This window comes from Nuphar pumila, chromosome 12, assembly GCF_984573655.1.
Source record: "Nuphar pumila chromosome 12, dmNupPumi1.hap1.1, whole genome shotgun sequence".
NCBI classification, from domain to species: domain Eukaryota; kingdom Viridiplantae; phylum Streptophyta; class Magnoliopsida; order Nymphaeales; family Nymphaeaceae; genus Nuphar; species Nuphar pumila.
In genome coordinates, this window is record NC_143260.1 from 24,661,614 (window position 1) to 24,676,706 (window position 15,093).

The 15,093-nt window shown below is 37.0% G+C and overlaps 1 protein-coding gene across 2 annotated transcripts; it reads right to left on the reverse strand.

Moving 5' to 3' along the window:
* Window positions 1-230: 230 nt before the first annotated feature.
* LOC149820342 (transmembrane 9 superfamily member 7) lies at window positions 231-10,104 on the reverse strand. 2 transcript variants are annotated; one of them, XM_089983899.1, is made up of 7 exons: window positions 9,905-10,104; window positions 7,026-7,190; window positions 6,797-6,906; window positions 6,549-6,657; window positions 6,351-6,463; window positions 1,733-1,883; window positions 231-1,657 (listed from the first exon to the last, which is right to left on the reverse strand). In XM_089983899.1, exons 1-7 carry the CDS (start codon window positions 10,034-10,036, stop codon window positions 500-502), a joined length of 1,938 nt encoding a protein of 645 aa, XP_089840025.1. In that variant the 5' UTR covers window positions 10,037-10,104; the 3' UTR covers window positions 231-499. The 2 variants fall into 2 exon arrangements, with proteins under 2 accessions (XP_089840025.1, XP_089840026.1); XM_089983900.1 differs by lacking the exon at window positions 9,905-10,104 and adding an exon at window positions 7,358-7,764.
* Window positions 10,105-15,093: the final 4,989 nt, after the last annotated feature.

Here is a 15,093-nt window from a genome sequence, read left to right on the forward strand (position 1 = left end):
GCATATTTTGTAATAATTTCCCAAAAAACTACAATTCTTTTAACATGAGAAAGGCCTATGCCAATATAAAAGAATCTCATTTTCATATTACAAAGCTTTTCATTGTTTCAGAAGCATGAAAGAAAGTGTGATTTTCAATCTTCTGAAGCAGGCTTCCAAAGGTTTTAAGAAACTTTAACAATGGTACTTTAAATTATCTATGCAATCCAAGCATGTCATGATGCTCCCACTTCAAAAACTATAAGATTCTAATATATAAGATCATATGAAAATACAAGATGTTCAAACAAGCAAAAATATCAAATCTTGAAACAGCAAAGCACAGAACTACACTAGTCTTCTACAAAATCACCATTTTTCATGGCACAATGTAACATTATGGAACATAACACCGCTTGAGGTCTTCTTTTCGGTTCCCTACACCTGTAGCTGTTCCCCCCTTCTCAAACCCCTTGCTTATTTGTGTTTGCATTGGCGACCTCTCTGTCTAGTTCCTGCATCAGTCGATCTTCACAGAAGAATAGATCTTCCGAACAAACCAGAAGCAAGCATAGAAACCTATTGTTCCAGTCAACACGAAGAAAGCATATGATATAATCAACATGTAGCCGAAGTAGAGAATGCCTGACACTAGCTTTGTTATCTCAAGCTTTGTAAAGAAGTAGAAGACTGCATATAGGAAGAGATACAGAGCTGAGGAGCCTGCAGTCAGGTAAGCCCTCCACCACCAGTGGTAATCCTCGCTGCATAGCTGGAAGTAGCACAGCACGATCGATATCTCCGCACATGTTATCAGTAAAATAATAAAGACGATGAAGAGGAAGCCGAAGATGTAATAGAACTGGTTTAGCCATATGGATGTCAAGATGAAGAAGAGCTCAATGAAAACAGCACCGAAAGGCAATATGCCTCCGATTAGAATGGAGAAGACAGGCTGCATGTACCACGCCTGCTCAGGGATCTGTCTGGGGATCTTATTCGTCTTCACGGGATCCTCAATTGCTGGCTTCTTGTATCCAAGATAACTTCCAACAAAAACCAGAGGCACTGATATTCCAAACCACAGACAGACAAGTGCAAACATAGTCCCAAATGGAACTGCACCTGATGATTTCTCTCCCCAGATGAGTGCATTCAATACAAAGAAGATGGAGAAGAGAATGGCAGGGAACATGAAAGCAGTCTTCAGTGTGTTCTTTTTCCATTCTGTTCCCTTGAACATTTTGTACAACCTCGCCGATGAATATCCTGCAAATAACCCCATGAAGACCCACAGGAGAACCATGGCAGTCGTTAATCCACCACGATTTGAAGGTGACAGGAAACCTAGCAATGCGAATATCATGGTGACAAGTGTCATTCCAAAGAACTGAACTCCAGTTCCAACATAAACACAGAGCAAACCAGAATTAATTGGAGGCCTGAACACATCTCCATGAACAAGTTTCCAACCGGTTTCTTCCTGTGCTTCATCTTGTGTTTCCAGCTGGTTATAGTTGGTGATATCTCTGTATAGAGTTCGCATCATGATCATGGCCACCATACCAGAAAGGAATAAGACAATCATCAAGGAGTTGATAATGGAGAACCAATGAATTTGATCATCACTCATGAGAAGGTACGTGTCCCAGCGAGAAGCCCATTTAATATCACTCAACTGTAGGGGGGAAAAAAGGGTTAACAAATAAAGGATAACTAAAGCAAGAAGGAAAATAGGCCAGAAAGTCTGTACCTGAAAGGTAACATCATAAGTGAATATGACCTGTTTATCTGCCTCTACTTCCTGGGGAACATTGCTCCCTTGAATTATATTTTTCGTGTTGTCACAAGTGATCAGCCGCGGATTCTTCTCGTCCCATGGCTGCTTGTACTCATGAAGTACACTGATCCAGAAAAAACGGTAAGATCAGAAGAGCAAAAAGCATGCAAAATCGTGAATGAACATGGAAAATTACAATAGTTATCTGAACATCTCAGAAGACAATGAGACATAAGAAATGCACAATTCAAGACCACAAGTGAAACCACATACACAAGATGCACACATGCCAAAGCAGCCTAAAAAAAGGTCCAAATTAGAGGAAAAATTCATGACTTTAAGTATTATGCATGTAAGTACTGGGTTCAATGGAATTCACAGGCATACACAGTAAAGCTAATTTGACATGGCACTGGAGTTATGAGGCTCCAGAATCAGGAGATTTTAAAGGACAAAATGGCTGTGTTAGGATGCAATTTTGTGAAAACTGAAAAGTGAGAGTTAGGCTAGCAGTTTCACCTATTTATTTTCGTGATAGTTTTGAGAAAAAAGGTTGGACTCTCTCTCTCTCTCTCTCTCTACATTCCACAAATAGCTCCAAATGCCCTTAATACAAACAAAAGCAAATCGTGTTAATAGAGAAAAGGCTACTATATATATATTTACTTTTTTATTTTGTGTGTGTGTGTGTGTGTTAATATTTGGTGATATTGAAGGCACAAAACTATTGAATATAAATCACCTTGTTTTCATATTTTTTTAGTTTCTTTTTTTTGGTAGATCAGACCATAGTTACCGGAAGCGCACTTTCCCGAAGCGCATTTCGGAAGCGTGAAACGTTGCACTTCCGAAATGCACTGGGAAACGTGCTTCCCCCTCGCTTCTCCCACTCTTCCTCCCTTTTTTTATTTTTATTTTTATTTTTATTTTTTATTTTCTCTTTTTTCGCTTCCTAGGTCGATTCCGAGACGATTCCTGATTCACATTCAAGTCATCCCACGCTTTCGCTTCCTAAAATTTTGAAAGTCCCTCGCTTCCCACTTTTGCTTCCCGTATCGCTTCCCGCTCCCGCTTCCTTGACTGACAACCATGGATTAGACCTTAAGGATGTGATCTACAAGGCTTCTTTAGTAGAAAATGGGTTTTGATCTTGAATCATATGATTATGACATGTAACCAGGTTTTCTAAGAGATTCAAAAGCCTACAGCCCACAATGCACTAAAATTTTATGACGAATATTTTTAGATTTCAATAACACGATCCACGCTTTGATCCCTAGCAAACCAACCATGTTGAACGCATCTACTTGTTCAGATTGAGTTGACAAAGCTTGAACCTCTTATTTATGTTTCAATAGTTCCAAACCTTCAATAGCACCAAATCTTAGCTGTCTACCACCAGCCTACCACGTTGAAACAGGTGTTTGGGGTAGTTTTTTGCAAATCTAACACTACAGATGTGTTTAAAAAGCATGATTTTTTAAGCCTTGAATATTTATAAAAATCTTAGACTGTTGATTTTTAAACCTTATAACAACCTACCTGCTTATCGAAATCGAACAATCCAATAGTCAATTCCTATAAAAACGAGTATGTAGAACACACCTATACAGTCAGATTTAAAGAAAACATGAAAAATTCCTTTAAAAACTCAGTAAGATGGACGTAGAACAGAAAAGTAGCAGGCAGCTACCACCTACTATATATATAGTGATGAAAGCATGATAGGTTTTTTGGGTTTTCCTCTTTTTTTCGCAATTCTAACCCCTTAGATGTGTTCAGAATGGTCAATTTACTATGAACCAATATCTGGATCATGGTTTCTCAATGAAAAGAAAAAGATATATATAGTGATGAAAACATGATAGGGTTTTAAGGTTTTCCCATGTTTTTTTTCACAATTCTGACCCCATAGATGTGTACAGCATGGTCAATTTACTAAGAGTTGATATCTGGATCATGGTTTCTCAATGGAAAAAACAACGATATTTGGAGCATCGAAAATTTATGAAGATTTTGGCTGTTGATTTTTCAAACCTTATAAGAACCTACCCATGGTAAAATCAAGCAGGCAGAACACATCTGTATGGCCAAAATTTTTAAATAAAACAAAAAAACTGCCTGAAAACCCATTTATCATGTTTCATTTAGCATGTTCTCATCACTCCACTATACATACATAAATATACATATACATATATGTATACATACATCTCCGTGGGTGTGTACTAGAGATACAAATTGGTTAATAGTGCAGTAGGGGAATGGGAAGCTCATCATCTGATTAAGCCAGGTTTCTTCAGGAATATACATACATTATAAAGGTTCAAATAGCTAGAAACTCTAACCAGATCAAGTGTAGAGGGCCATGATCAGATATGGAAAGATAAACGCCGTCAAGTGGTTTCCAAGTATGAATGAGTTGTAATTTGGTGTAACTGCTCGTGGTAGAATCAGCCTCAACCCAGCTTAACTATCAAAAGAATAATAGAAATCAAGGAATGGTAACCCATGAATGTTTCCCAGTTAGAAAGCCAATTGCCAAACAACCCTGAAAGTTAAATTTCATGAAAAATGTAGTTCAATTCTAGGCCAAGCAGATACTTCAGCTAGGGTTCAATTACTGAATGTCTATCTTGTTAGTCGATAGCCTTCCCAAGCTTGATGTTTTACCAACATATGCCAAGCAGTCAACACCAGTTTTAGGTCTTCTGCTTTGATTACATAATAAAGATCCAGACTACTTATTAGTATCATTAAGAGCAACAGTAACCTTCAGTCACCCAACATTACAAACATGACAGTTGAATAGCACTCACGTTAGTTTCACCAAACAAGACTATCAAGCTGCCACCAATTCCATAAACATGAGGCCAACTAAATATATGCCAACAGGAAAATCCTAGAATTGTTCTTCCTCAACATCTCTCTCAGAGAAAACATCCAATTATGTTAGATTAGAGAATCTGAACCTCATCCCACAAAGAATGAGAGGCATGCCCCATTTGAGTTAATCTATGAAGACCAGATAATGATCGAGTAAATACTTTTGTTCATGGTTCATGGACTAAAAGGGAAAACCCAGATACCATGTGAGGGCAGACAACCTCTATTTACCATAACTTCTATTTGTTAGTGATAGATGGAAAAAGATGGAAGTCAACATCTCATAAAATTTAAAAAAGAAACTTCTGCCTGTCAATTCTCAACCCTGGGTTGAAGTGGGCATGGCTTGGGGACACCAAAAGAATACAGAAAACAGAAGTTATCCAGGATATTGCCTAGACAAAACCCAAAATCAGCAGATGAGAGAAACCTCATGAAAGGCTACTATTCCCCTTCAAACAATAAAAAGAAAGTACTTCTGCTCTATGAAGCTCAAAATGAAATGGTCATGAGAACCTTTCCCATCTCCCTTCAATATTCCTAGAAGTCTGAAAAGGAATAGTTACTGATAGGAAGTAGGTTTACAAAGGAAACCTGATTCTCACATGAGAATCTAACAGTTTCACATCTTTAGTCCTTTTGATGGAGCCCCATCATTAGTTATGCAACATGAAAACAAGCAAATGTTCACTCATCATTTAGTAGCATAAAAGGCATCTGGACAGACAGATTATTTCTGTGGATACTGGGTAGTCTTGAAAATCCCCTTAAACAACTTGCTAACTTCCAAAGTATCTCTACCTTGCATGGGATCATGTTTCAAAATGGTGCCTCTATCACCATACTCAAAATCAAAACTAACAGGTGTAAAAAGTCCAGTGAAGCTACATATATCAAAAGAAATGGCATCCAGTATGCAAGGAAAGAGATGATTATGTATCTCCATTGACAAGCCTGGAGGTCACTGAAAGGTATCTCATCCAAGAGGCAATTTCTTGGTGAATTATAATCTTTCTAACAAATATCATGGAAAATCTCAGCACTTAAAAACAGAAAAATAAACCATATAAAACAAAAAGAAAGAAGTGGTATCTACATATGTGCGCATACCTATCTATCACCTGTATCTGTCAGAATACACACAAATATTGCCTTCAAGATATAGCCAAAAGTTTTAACAAGAAGTGGCTCTTATTTTTCAAAATAAACAGAAAGTACTAATTTTTTAAGATTAACTTTATTTGAGAAAGCAAGAATCTTGAGAAAATTGTCATGGTTATGGCAATATTGTGATATTATTAGATATAATAATGTGGTGCTTTTCCAATTTATTTCAACATTTTTATAATTTTATCAATTTTGGAAAAACAACCTTTTGGTACATGAGAGAGAGAGAGAGTATCCTATAAGGTTAAGGCACTGGCTTTAAATTTCATACACCCGATCACTGAAAGCTTGTATATGTCGGCCAACACGATGCACTGCTCCCGCATAACTCTGTGCATGCGACCATGTGTGTCTGTGTGAGTAGGGTGTATCTAATGATGCCTTTAAGCCACAGAACACATGTTCTCTGCCAAAACATTATCTTTTCCACCCCATGGATGCACAACTCGCATCTGTTGGCATTCAACAGATTGACATCCATTGGCATTCAACGGATATTATATATATATATATAGAGAGAGAGAGAGAGAGGTCTGACCTGTATGGGGTAACCTCAAAACCAACAATACGAGCAGAATCAGTCTCAACATCCTTGTGATACATGACTTTGAAGTGCAGATGATTATTGATGAAGTACTTTTCTTCTTTGCTCTGAACAAGATTGCATCAGTCAGCTGTTATAAAAAAATAGACAATGTATGAAAAGAAAGGAACAATTTTCTCAGGTTTATCTGACCCCAGAATAACTTGCTCTGAACCCAACAAGGAACCCATGATCATAGGTTGTTGCCTTGCTTCCATCCCTCCTTTGCTTCAGGACTGCAACTGGAAGATTGTCCAAAATCCTATTATAAAGAAGCAAAGAAAAATCAAATAATGAACTTTCAACATGGATCTCCATAAACCCTAAAAGAACTGCAAACAAATACTTGAATAAAGCACAAAAAAAATGGAAAATAACCATGAGAATACAAGGTTCCTTACATATTCACCCTGTACTCGTCATCTATTTTCTCCTTAAAGTTCTTTGCAGATTCAGCATCAAGTTTCATCAAACATGCAACTTTGCATGACTCATCCGTTCTCATGTTCAACTGAGTCATTACGATTCATATCATGTTATATGCTGGGAGCCTGGGATAAATGGGTAAGAGAACAGAATGCCAAACTTTTTCTTCTGAGCTTGATAAGGTCACAAAATACCAAAGCTTACCGAGTAAACAGAATTCTCAATGCGGTCACCTCGAAGAACCTCTCCCAGATTCTCTGCGCTGTTCATCACTTTACTTGGCTTACAATATTTCAGGAAATAGTAGTCATATGGAAGTTGGGTTTTTGTAGATGAAAGTTTATTCACTTTCACTTGTAAGGTATCACCCTGAGAAGAAAAATGCTCTCCAACATAAGAATCTTACAAGATATGTATGCTTGGTGAAAGCAATTGCACAATATAATAAAACTTGCTGTACATAACTTGAAGCAAAAAAAAAAGGAATCAAGAGAACTTATCATAATAAGAAAAAGGAATGCACGAAAGGTCTATACCTTGAGCTGTTGCCTACACAATAGCTTATCTACATCCTAGCAGTCCTACAGTAATTTTTGGTTGGTTCTACTATTACCGCTTCCATGCTTCCAGTCATCAGAGCATATCAAGCAGATACAACCGTCATTCATATCAAGAATATTCCCCTTCATTTTTATCAAGAAGGAATACTGAAAGTGCTAAATCAATCCAAATTCCAAAACAAATATGGTAGCTTTAGTATTCATAGTGGTATCAGAGGCAGTAATAAAAACAATTACAAAACTCCAAAACTTCAACTGGATATTTAGTTAGTACATGAAATTACTGATATGATCCAAAATATTGATGATCACTAAAGTTTAGGCATTCAAATGCAAGAAATAAAGGTAGAATGCAGTTGAAATAGCACCAATTATGTGACAGTAACTGAATTATGGCCCATGAACTGGTATCTACACACTGATGTCCTTAAAATCACAATACCTCTACACATGACCAAGTACGTTTGGATCGAACCAACTTTTAATACTATCATTACCTCCAACCAAAGGATTCTGTCCCAACCATGTATTTACTTGTTTACTGGCACGAAGAAACATACCATAATCAATTGAATTATCATATTAATGCGTCTCCATCCATTCTCCTAGCGCAAAAAAGAAATTTACTAACTAAAGAGAATGCACCTCCTTCACTAATTATTTTATTTCATTCCACAAGTGAGCATCAGATTTGACATGAAGGGGCGCTACCACGTGTCATATAACAGTTATGACATATGACAAAGGTCATGCTGGGATGAGGCACTCACACTAAAATACCTGGATATATATTTCAAGGCCCTAGAGGCTCAATTTAGGTCACTAAGTATAATGGACATACTGGTTTTGAATAGACATAAGATGACCAATATGGCATGAGATATTGTTAAGCTCCATAAGTTACATCACGGTATAGCTGGTTGTTTCAACTTTGTGCCAACATAAGAGAACTACATTTCTTCTTGGACCTGAAATGATCACAGTTATGGTTGAAGACAGGCAAGCTGTTTAAATTGCTGCGATAATGCATGATGCTCATATAATTTAGAAAGCTAGTTTCCAAAACATCCTAAAATTCAGGAAATATATGAAGATACTTTTTGATCTAGTAATGGAACTTTGAAACTTACCATTTACTGGAACTAAGGGCATGTTTGTGATGCCCTGTGATTCTTGGATCTTCTCAAGATCTTGTGATTGTAAATTACAATCACAATACTTTTTCATGGTTAGTGAAACATGAGAAAAGTACTAGTTGTGATTGTGATTACCAGCTGTGATCATTTCTGCCTAGAATATCGTGAAAGTTGGTCACAAGATTGACCTCGTGATCAACAATCGTAGTTTCTACTTTCTCAGCTGTGAATGTTCTTCCTCACCTGTGACCAAAGCAAACATGCCCTAAGTGAACCTAGGTTTAACCCACCCTCATTTCAACCAAGCTGGTTAAAACTTAAGTAGGCCTAGCTCAAGTCTAAGTCTAACCCATTTTTGGAATCTAAACCGATGCAGGTAGATTCAATCAAGTGTAAAGCAGACATAGAATGAATTATAACCAAGCAGCATGGCGGGCATAAAGGAAAGGAAATGCTCAGAACGAATTCATTCTGCAAAAGACAACTGGGAGACGAATTAAACATTGTAATGCACATGCTAGAACTAATGTGTTCATCAAACAGGCATCGAAACAAACAATTCATTCAACCAAAAGGAGGGAGAAAAAAGACCTATCTTTCAACAATTACACCATCGAATGCACTAATTCTGCGCCATTTGAAAATCCCATGACTTCTCTTCATCAATGAATGCATACGCTTCACTATTCAGCTCAGGAATCGACAATTTATCTTACTCATGAACGTAAAACATATCATTATCCAGTTAATCTAAGTAAACGACAAAACAAGACCTAAATAACGAAAACAAACTCCAAAACTAAGCTCCCTTCGTCCTTAACAAAAGAGATACAAACGAATCCTACTACTGTTCGCACGCTTCTCCCCAACCAACCACATCCACACTTAAATAGTTCTCAAAGTTCGGTGCCCAAATTCATAATATAACTACAGATCCGTCGCATGTAATCCCAATTCCTAAATCTTGAATACCAAAACAACAACACCATCGATAAATCGACAGATCAAAAAGAAAAGAAAAACAAAAAATCCACAGGAAAACATTAGCTATTGACGATCCCCCAAAATGTACATTCAGATCAACCATTTCCACCCCAATCAACCCCCAGATCCCACCAAGAAAACCACAAAATACAAGTAACCACAAAAGAAAAACCATAGATCGTAGAAACAAAAGCAAAAACACTATACACTCAATCAAGAACCACACTGGAAAAACAAGAGATCAACACAATCAGTGCAAAAGAGGATCGAATCGCGACGCAAATCAAACAGATCCAGCGATGAATTCGCGGACGAATCGAAGAAAGAAAAGAAAGAGAGAGAGATCGGAAAGCAGAAAAAAGAAACAAGAAATGGGGGATATCGTCGTTTTTTCTTCTGGAACCTTCTGGAAATCTTGAGGGGCGACGCCGGGGAGGTAGAAGCCATCGACGACGCAGACGAAGACCGGCGAGAAGAGGAAGGTGAAGATTAGCAGCGCCGAGACGGCGTAGGAGAGAGACGTCGCCGATCCCATCGTCGGCTGCACCACCGGAGAGCAAATCCTTCTCTTGTATTCTCGTTACTTCCTTGATTGGGTGTGTGACCAAAGGGCTGATTAAAGTGGTTATAATAAAGCCTCTGGAGTCCGCGCCATTTGTTTTGCTGTTTTTTTTTATTTGTATAAAATTCACTTAACTTATCAGCTATTTACAAAATCCACCTAGAATTTCATTAATTACAATAAACGGCTCAGAAATACGCTTAGTGCTAAAATCATTCGGTTGACTTTTGTTTAGTCAAATGAAGTTATTAAAAATGTAGGGATGTAAATGGGTTGGACTCTGATTGAATCTAGACATTACTGGGTTCAACTTAATTGGATCTAGTATAATCAGATCCAGATTCAAATTCAGGGTCGAGTATGGAGTAACTAAAACCAAATCAGGATCTGACTAACTTAAAATCTTATGTTTGCATGTATTCAGGCTTGACTTTTAGTTGGATTCGGAATTTACTCTGATTGGAATTCATACTCAAATGAAATGCTTGATATCATGTCTGGATCTGATTAGTTAAATCCTACCGAATCTGACTAAATAGATTCTGATCCGTCAGTATCTGACCTGAATCTGAACCATTCACGTCCCTATAAAATGTCTTGTATGACAAAAGTCAAGGGAGAAGGACAATAATGCCACTTTAAACCTGAAGTTGGTATTTGAAACACCATAAATAGAGAGGTGGTTGAATGTAATAATCGATGGCACCAGGCAGCTTACAGTAAATGATTGATATTTTAAGTGGGCTTTTGTAAATCGATGGATTTTCACAATTTTTTTTCTTAATTAATCTGTTGGCCACGGTTTTAAAATTTTAAATGACTTCCAAACAGACCCTAAGGTGTTTGGCACGGTGGGATGGGGCCTAGGCTGCTAGGCAGGTGGCCTGCTTTCGAATCTCATGGAACTCATCCTTTGGGGGCAACTCTATGAGCGGTTTCTCTGTATAAATATTGAAAAAAAAACTTTCAAACTTAAATTATTTTTTTATAATATTAGCATTGTTACTTTTATATAGATTTCGACAAAAATATTTTCCGTTAGAGATAGTGAAAAATCGGCAAGTAATCGAGACTAGTTTTCTTAAGAATTTGATACTGCCATTTATAGAAAACTACAATGCATATATAATTAGGCACAAATTTTTAAGGTAGTTTACCTTCATTATTCTTTTTATTAACCAAATTATTATTTTTGAAACAAGTACTTTTCCTTTTGCTGCCATTTGCCAACTTTGTTTCTAATTTTCCAAAATAGTCCATGTATTTCATCAATACCGGTTTACCTCCTTGAGGTATTTGGCAAAAGGGCAATGTAGGGTTTGAACCTTTTCACAGTGGCTCCTTTTAGGCATCAGAGTTAGAATAATTTACGGATAGCTGCCAAAGGTTTGGAGATATTATAAATAGTACACTAACCTTTCAAATATTTGCATGTAACCGCGTCAGATTAGTTATCCCATCTCAACTGCCATTTTCATCATTAGGCCAACAGAAATAGTTAAATGTGATGTCAAATTACAGCATTGCCCTCCACGAAAAAGTAATACCAGCCCTCTACTATCACATGGCTACTTCAACAACATACCCTGTGTCGTGTCCTGTATTTTTTAGCCGTGTCCCTGTGACATAGCAGTCTCAATTATGCGAACCTTGTTGTGTCACTATAGTCGCATTCTTCTGTTCATTGCAGATAAGCATTTTACACATCAAATATGTGGTTCTTTTAGGGGTGGCAATTTCTGACACGACCCGTCAACCCGACCCGCCTCTTAGGCGGGTTCGGGTTGGGCTTAAGCCAACCCGTTTAATAAACGGGTCGACCCGCGTAACCCGTTTATTAAACAGGTCGGGTTCGGGTTGGGGGTATGCCAACCGGCCAACCCGGCTGACCCGTTTAATAAACGGGTTAGGCGGGTGGGTCAACCCGCCAACCCGACCCGTCAACCTGACTACCTGCCAACCCGATCCGTCAACCCGCCAACCCGACCAGCCAACCTGACCCGCGAACCTGAAAACCCGTTTACCCGACCCAACCCATTTATTAAATGGGTTGGCGGGTCGTGTCGAGTTACCCGTTTATTAAACGGGTCGGGTTCGTGTTTGCCACAGCTGACCCGTTTAATAAACGGGTCGGGTTCGGGTTGAGGTATGCTGACACGCCAACCCGACCCGATTGCCACCCCTAGGTTCTTTTGGGGAGACATAAAAACAAACAAAAGAAAAACCTTCTTTTCAGAAACAAGATATTACACATCAAATTTTCACATCAAAAATTAAAAAAGAAAGAAACAATTAGTTTTTACAAAGCAGTTAGGGAGCTTTCTTTGGCTGGTGTATGGAAGATAGGGATGTAGAAGGTAAGGAATGAGGCTCACAGAGTCCGAATCCATTTAGTTAGATTCGGTAGTCAAAATGGGATCCGAGAATAATAATCAAATGCAGACATAGTATCAAGTTTTGCAACTAAATCAGAGAAAAATCTGAATCCAACTAAAATCCCAACATGTGAATATCGGATTTTAACCAAGTTGCATTGGGATTCAGTTTAAGTGATCTCCATATCTGAATCTGAATCTGAATTTGGATGCTATTATGCTATGTTCAATTAAGTTGGACACGTAAATGCCTAAATCTGAACTGAGCTCAACCCGTTTATATGACTAATGGGAGAAAAGACAGTCATTTGGTAGGTAACAAGGAGGAAGCGATGGGTTGGGTTCAATTTTTTCACAATGAAGACTCCACTGGGTAATAATGATATGTTATCAAGTTGACTAAGTATAGAATCTATAGAACTAGGGCGAAATCTAATTAGTGGCTAACCTTTTCCCTAATTCTAAAAAGGCCTCACATATAAATTTATTGATATGGGTGTCAAAAAAAAAGGGGTGAAGCTTTAACGCCCCAATTTTTAAACAAGGAATTTGAAGGGATTTTTGTTTTAAACCCTTAAATATGTTATTTTTCAAAAGATACAGTGCGAGACATATTTGAAAACCGATTTAAACCTTGGGTGACAACAGTTCATAAACACACATGCAAGACTATAATTATGTAAAACAACCATGCATTTAATTGAAAAAAACTATCAGCCAGTCTCAAAATTTAGAGTTTACAACTAAATAAAATATTTAACTAATAAATGACTAAATCATAATTGTCCTGAGCTAAACCAAAATTGGAATTGATTTTATGAAAATTTAAGGAAATTTTTTTCCTAATTCTAAAAAAAACCTCATATATAAATGTATTGATATGGGTGTCAAGAAAAAAGAAGGGTGAAGCTTTAATGCCACAATTTCTAAACCAGGAATTTTAAGAGAATTTTTTTTAAACCCTTAAATACGTTATTTTTCAAAATATACAATGGAAGATATATTTGGAAACTGATAAACCTTGGGCAACAATAGTTCATAAACACACACGCAAGACTAGAAGTACATAAAACAATTGTGCATTTAACATAATTAATTCAAAACAAACTATCAACTAGTCTCAAATTTTAGAGTTTACAACTAAATAAAATGTTTAACTAATAAATGAGTAAATCATAATTGTCATGAGCTAGTATCCCAAAAAATAACCCTAGAAAAAATATGTGACCCTCCTAACACCACCCCAAGCCTCCCCTCGATCATCACCAGCCAACATCATTCGCTACCTGAAAATTTATAAAATGGGTCAACCCGAGCCCCCCGTTGAAACATCTCACAACATAGGCATAGAAAGAATACAACACATATTTTGTGTATATTTTCATGGCCCAAAACATTTATAACATGATAATTCTAGGGCCTACGAGCATATACATCTTGGATCAAGATTTTATATTAAACATTAGGTACACATGCATTCATAATTAACTAATCTTACCCATAAATAGGAGCACTTGCAACCACACATTAAAAATTCACATCATGAACAAATACATCACAAGTATGCCATTATTTACAACCTATGTATGTAATCACAAAAACATGCATGGAATGCATAAACACACATGACACTGAAGTACTTGTGAACATTTTTAATATATTGTTACATTGTTCCACTTTCTTTACCTGGGAATACACTCTCAGGACTTAACTCCTACTCAACAATCATATATGGTTTTTATTATTCTATGTGATTTAATTTCTTCAAAAATTTGAAGAGTGTGTGAACAACTTTCATTAGAGTGGTCTGTGACTGTGAGAACTCATAGTGAACCGTGCAAAAAACTAATTCCTATTATGTAAAGTAATGAACTACCTACTTAGGCCTCTGTGGTAGCCCTAGGTCCTTACGTCTGAGGATAGAAGACTCATGGAGATGCCTTTTTCTTTGAAAGCATTTACAACACTTTTCTTGGCCGTATGTACTAACTACCATCTTTAAGGTAGTTATGGTTCAAATAGGCTACTAGGTATTTTTTATTTAAAGTCATTTAAGTACTCTCAACACTAAGGATTATTGACCTAGTTTCTCTCTAAAACCTATAACACAACATAGGTCATTTGTAGTCATTTAAGACCGAGCTCACGATCATATCCCATATAGGTACCCTTAAGCCAATAATGTCTCCTTGGTGCTTAAGTGTGTATAAGCATGTTAAAAATGCACCCTAGCACCTATGGTTTAACTGAACCTAGCCACAACAAGCCCAGTGTATGCATGCCCTACATGACATACAACATATTACATGTCACATATTACACTACATGTTGCATGAGACTCATGCCAATATAGCATGAACCATAAATAATATAAAATAACACATGTATGTTAATGCACACCACATGGTTCATCTATCATGCTCAAATGAATAAGCTAACATGCAATCTCATATGTCATCATGCATAAATCTTAAACATACTTTTATACAACATAATCATGTAATATCATATGTTAGAAAATACATTATAATCATTTCATATCATTAGCAAGCATAAGATTCAAAACAAGGCAAGTTCACAAGACATGACATATTTCAAACTAGGGACTATACATAGCAAAATTTTGGTGTTGTTTGTGGGTTTGTTAGATAATAA

Coding starts and splice junctions, on each gene's coding strand:
- LOC149820342 (XM_089983899.1), bottom strand. CDS start 10,036: ATGGGATCGGCGACGTCTCTCTCCTACGCCGTCTCGGCGCTGCTAATC. Junction 6,907..7,025: donor TTGAGAATTCTGTTTACTCG/GTAAGCTTTGGT, acceptor GTAATGACTCAG/TTGAACATGAGAACGGATGA. Junction 1,658..1,732: donor CTTATGATGTTACCTTTCAG/GTACAGACTTTC, acceptor TCCCCCCTACAG/TTGAGTGATATTAAATGGGC.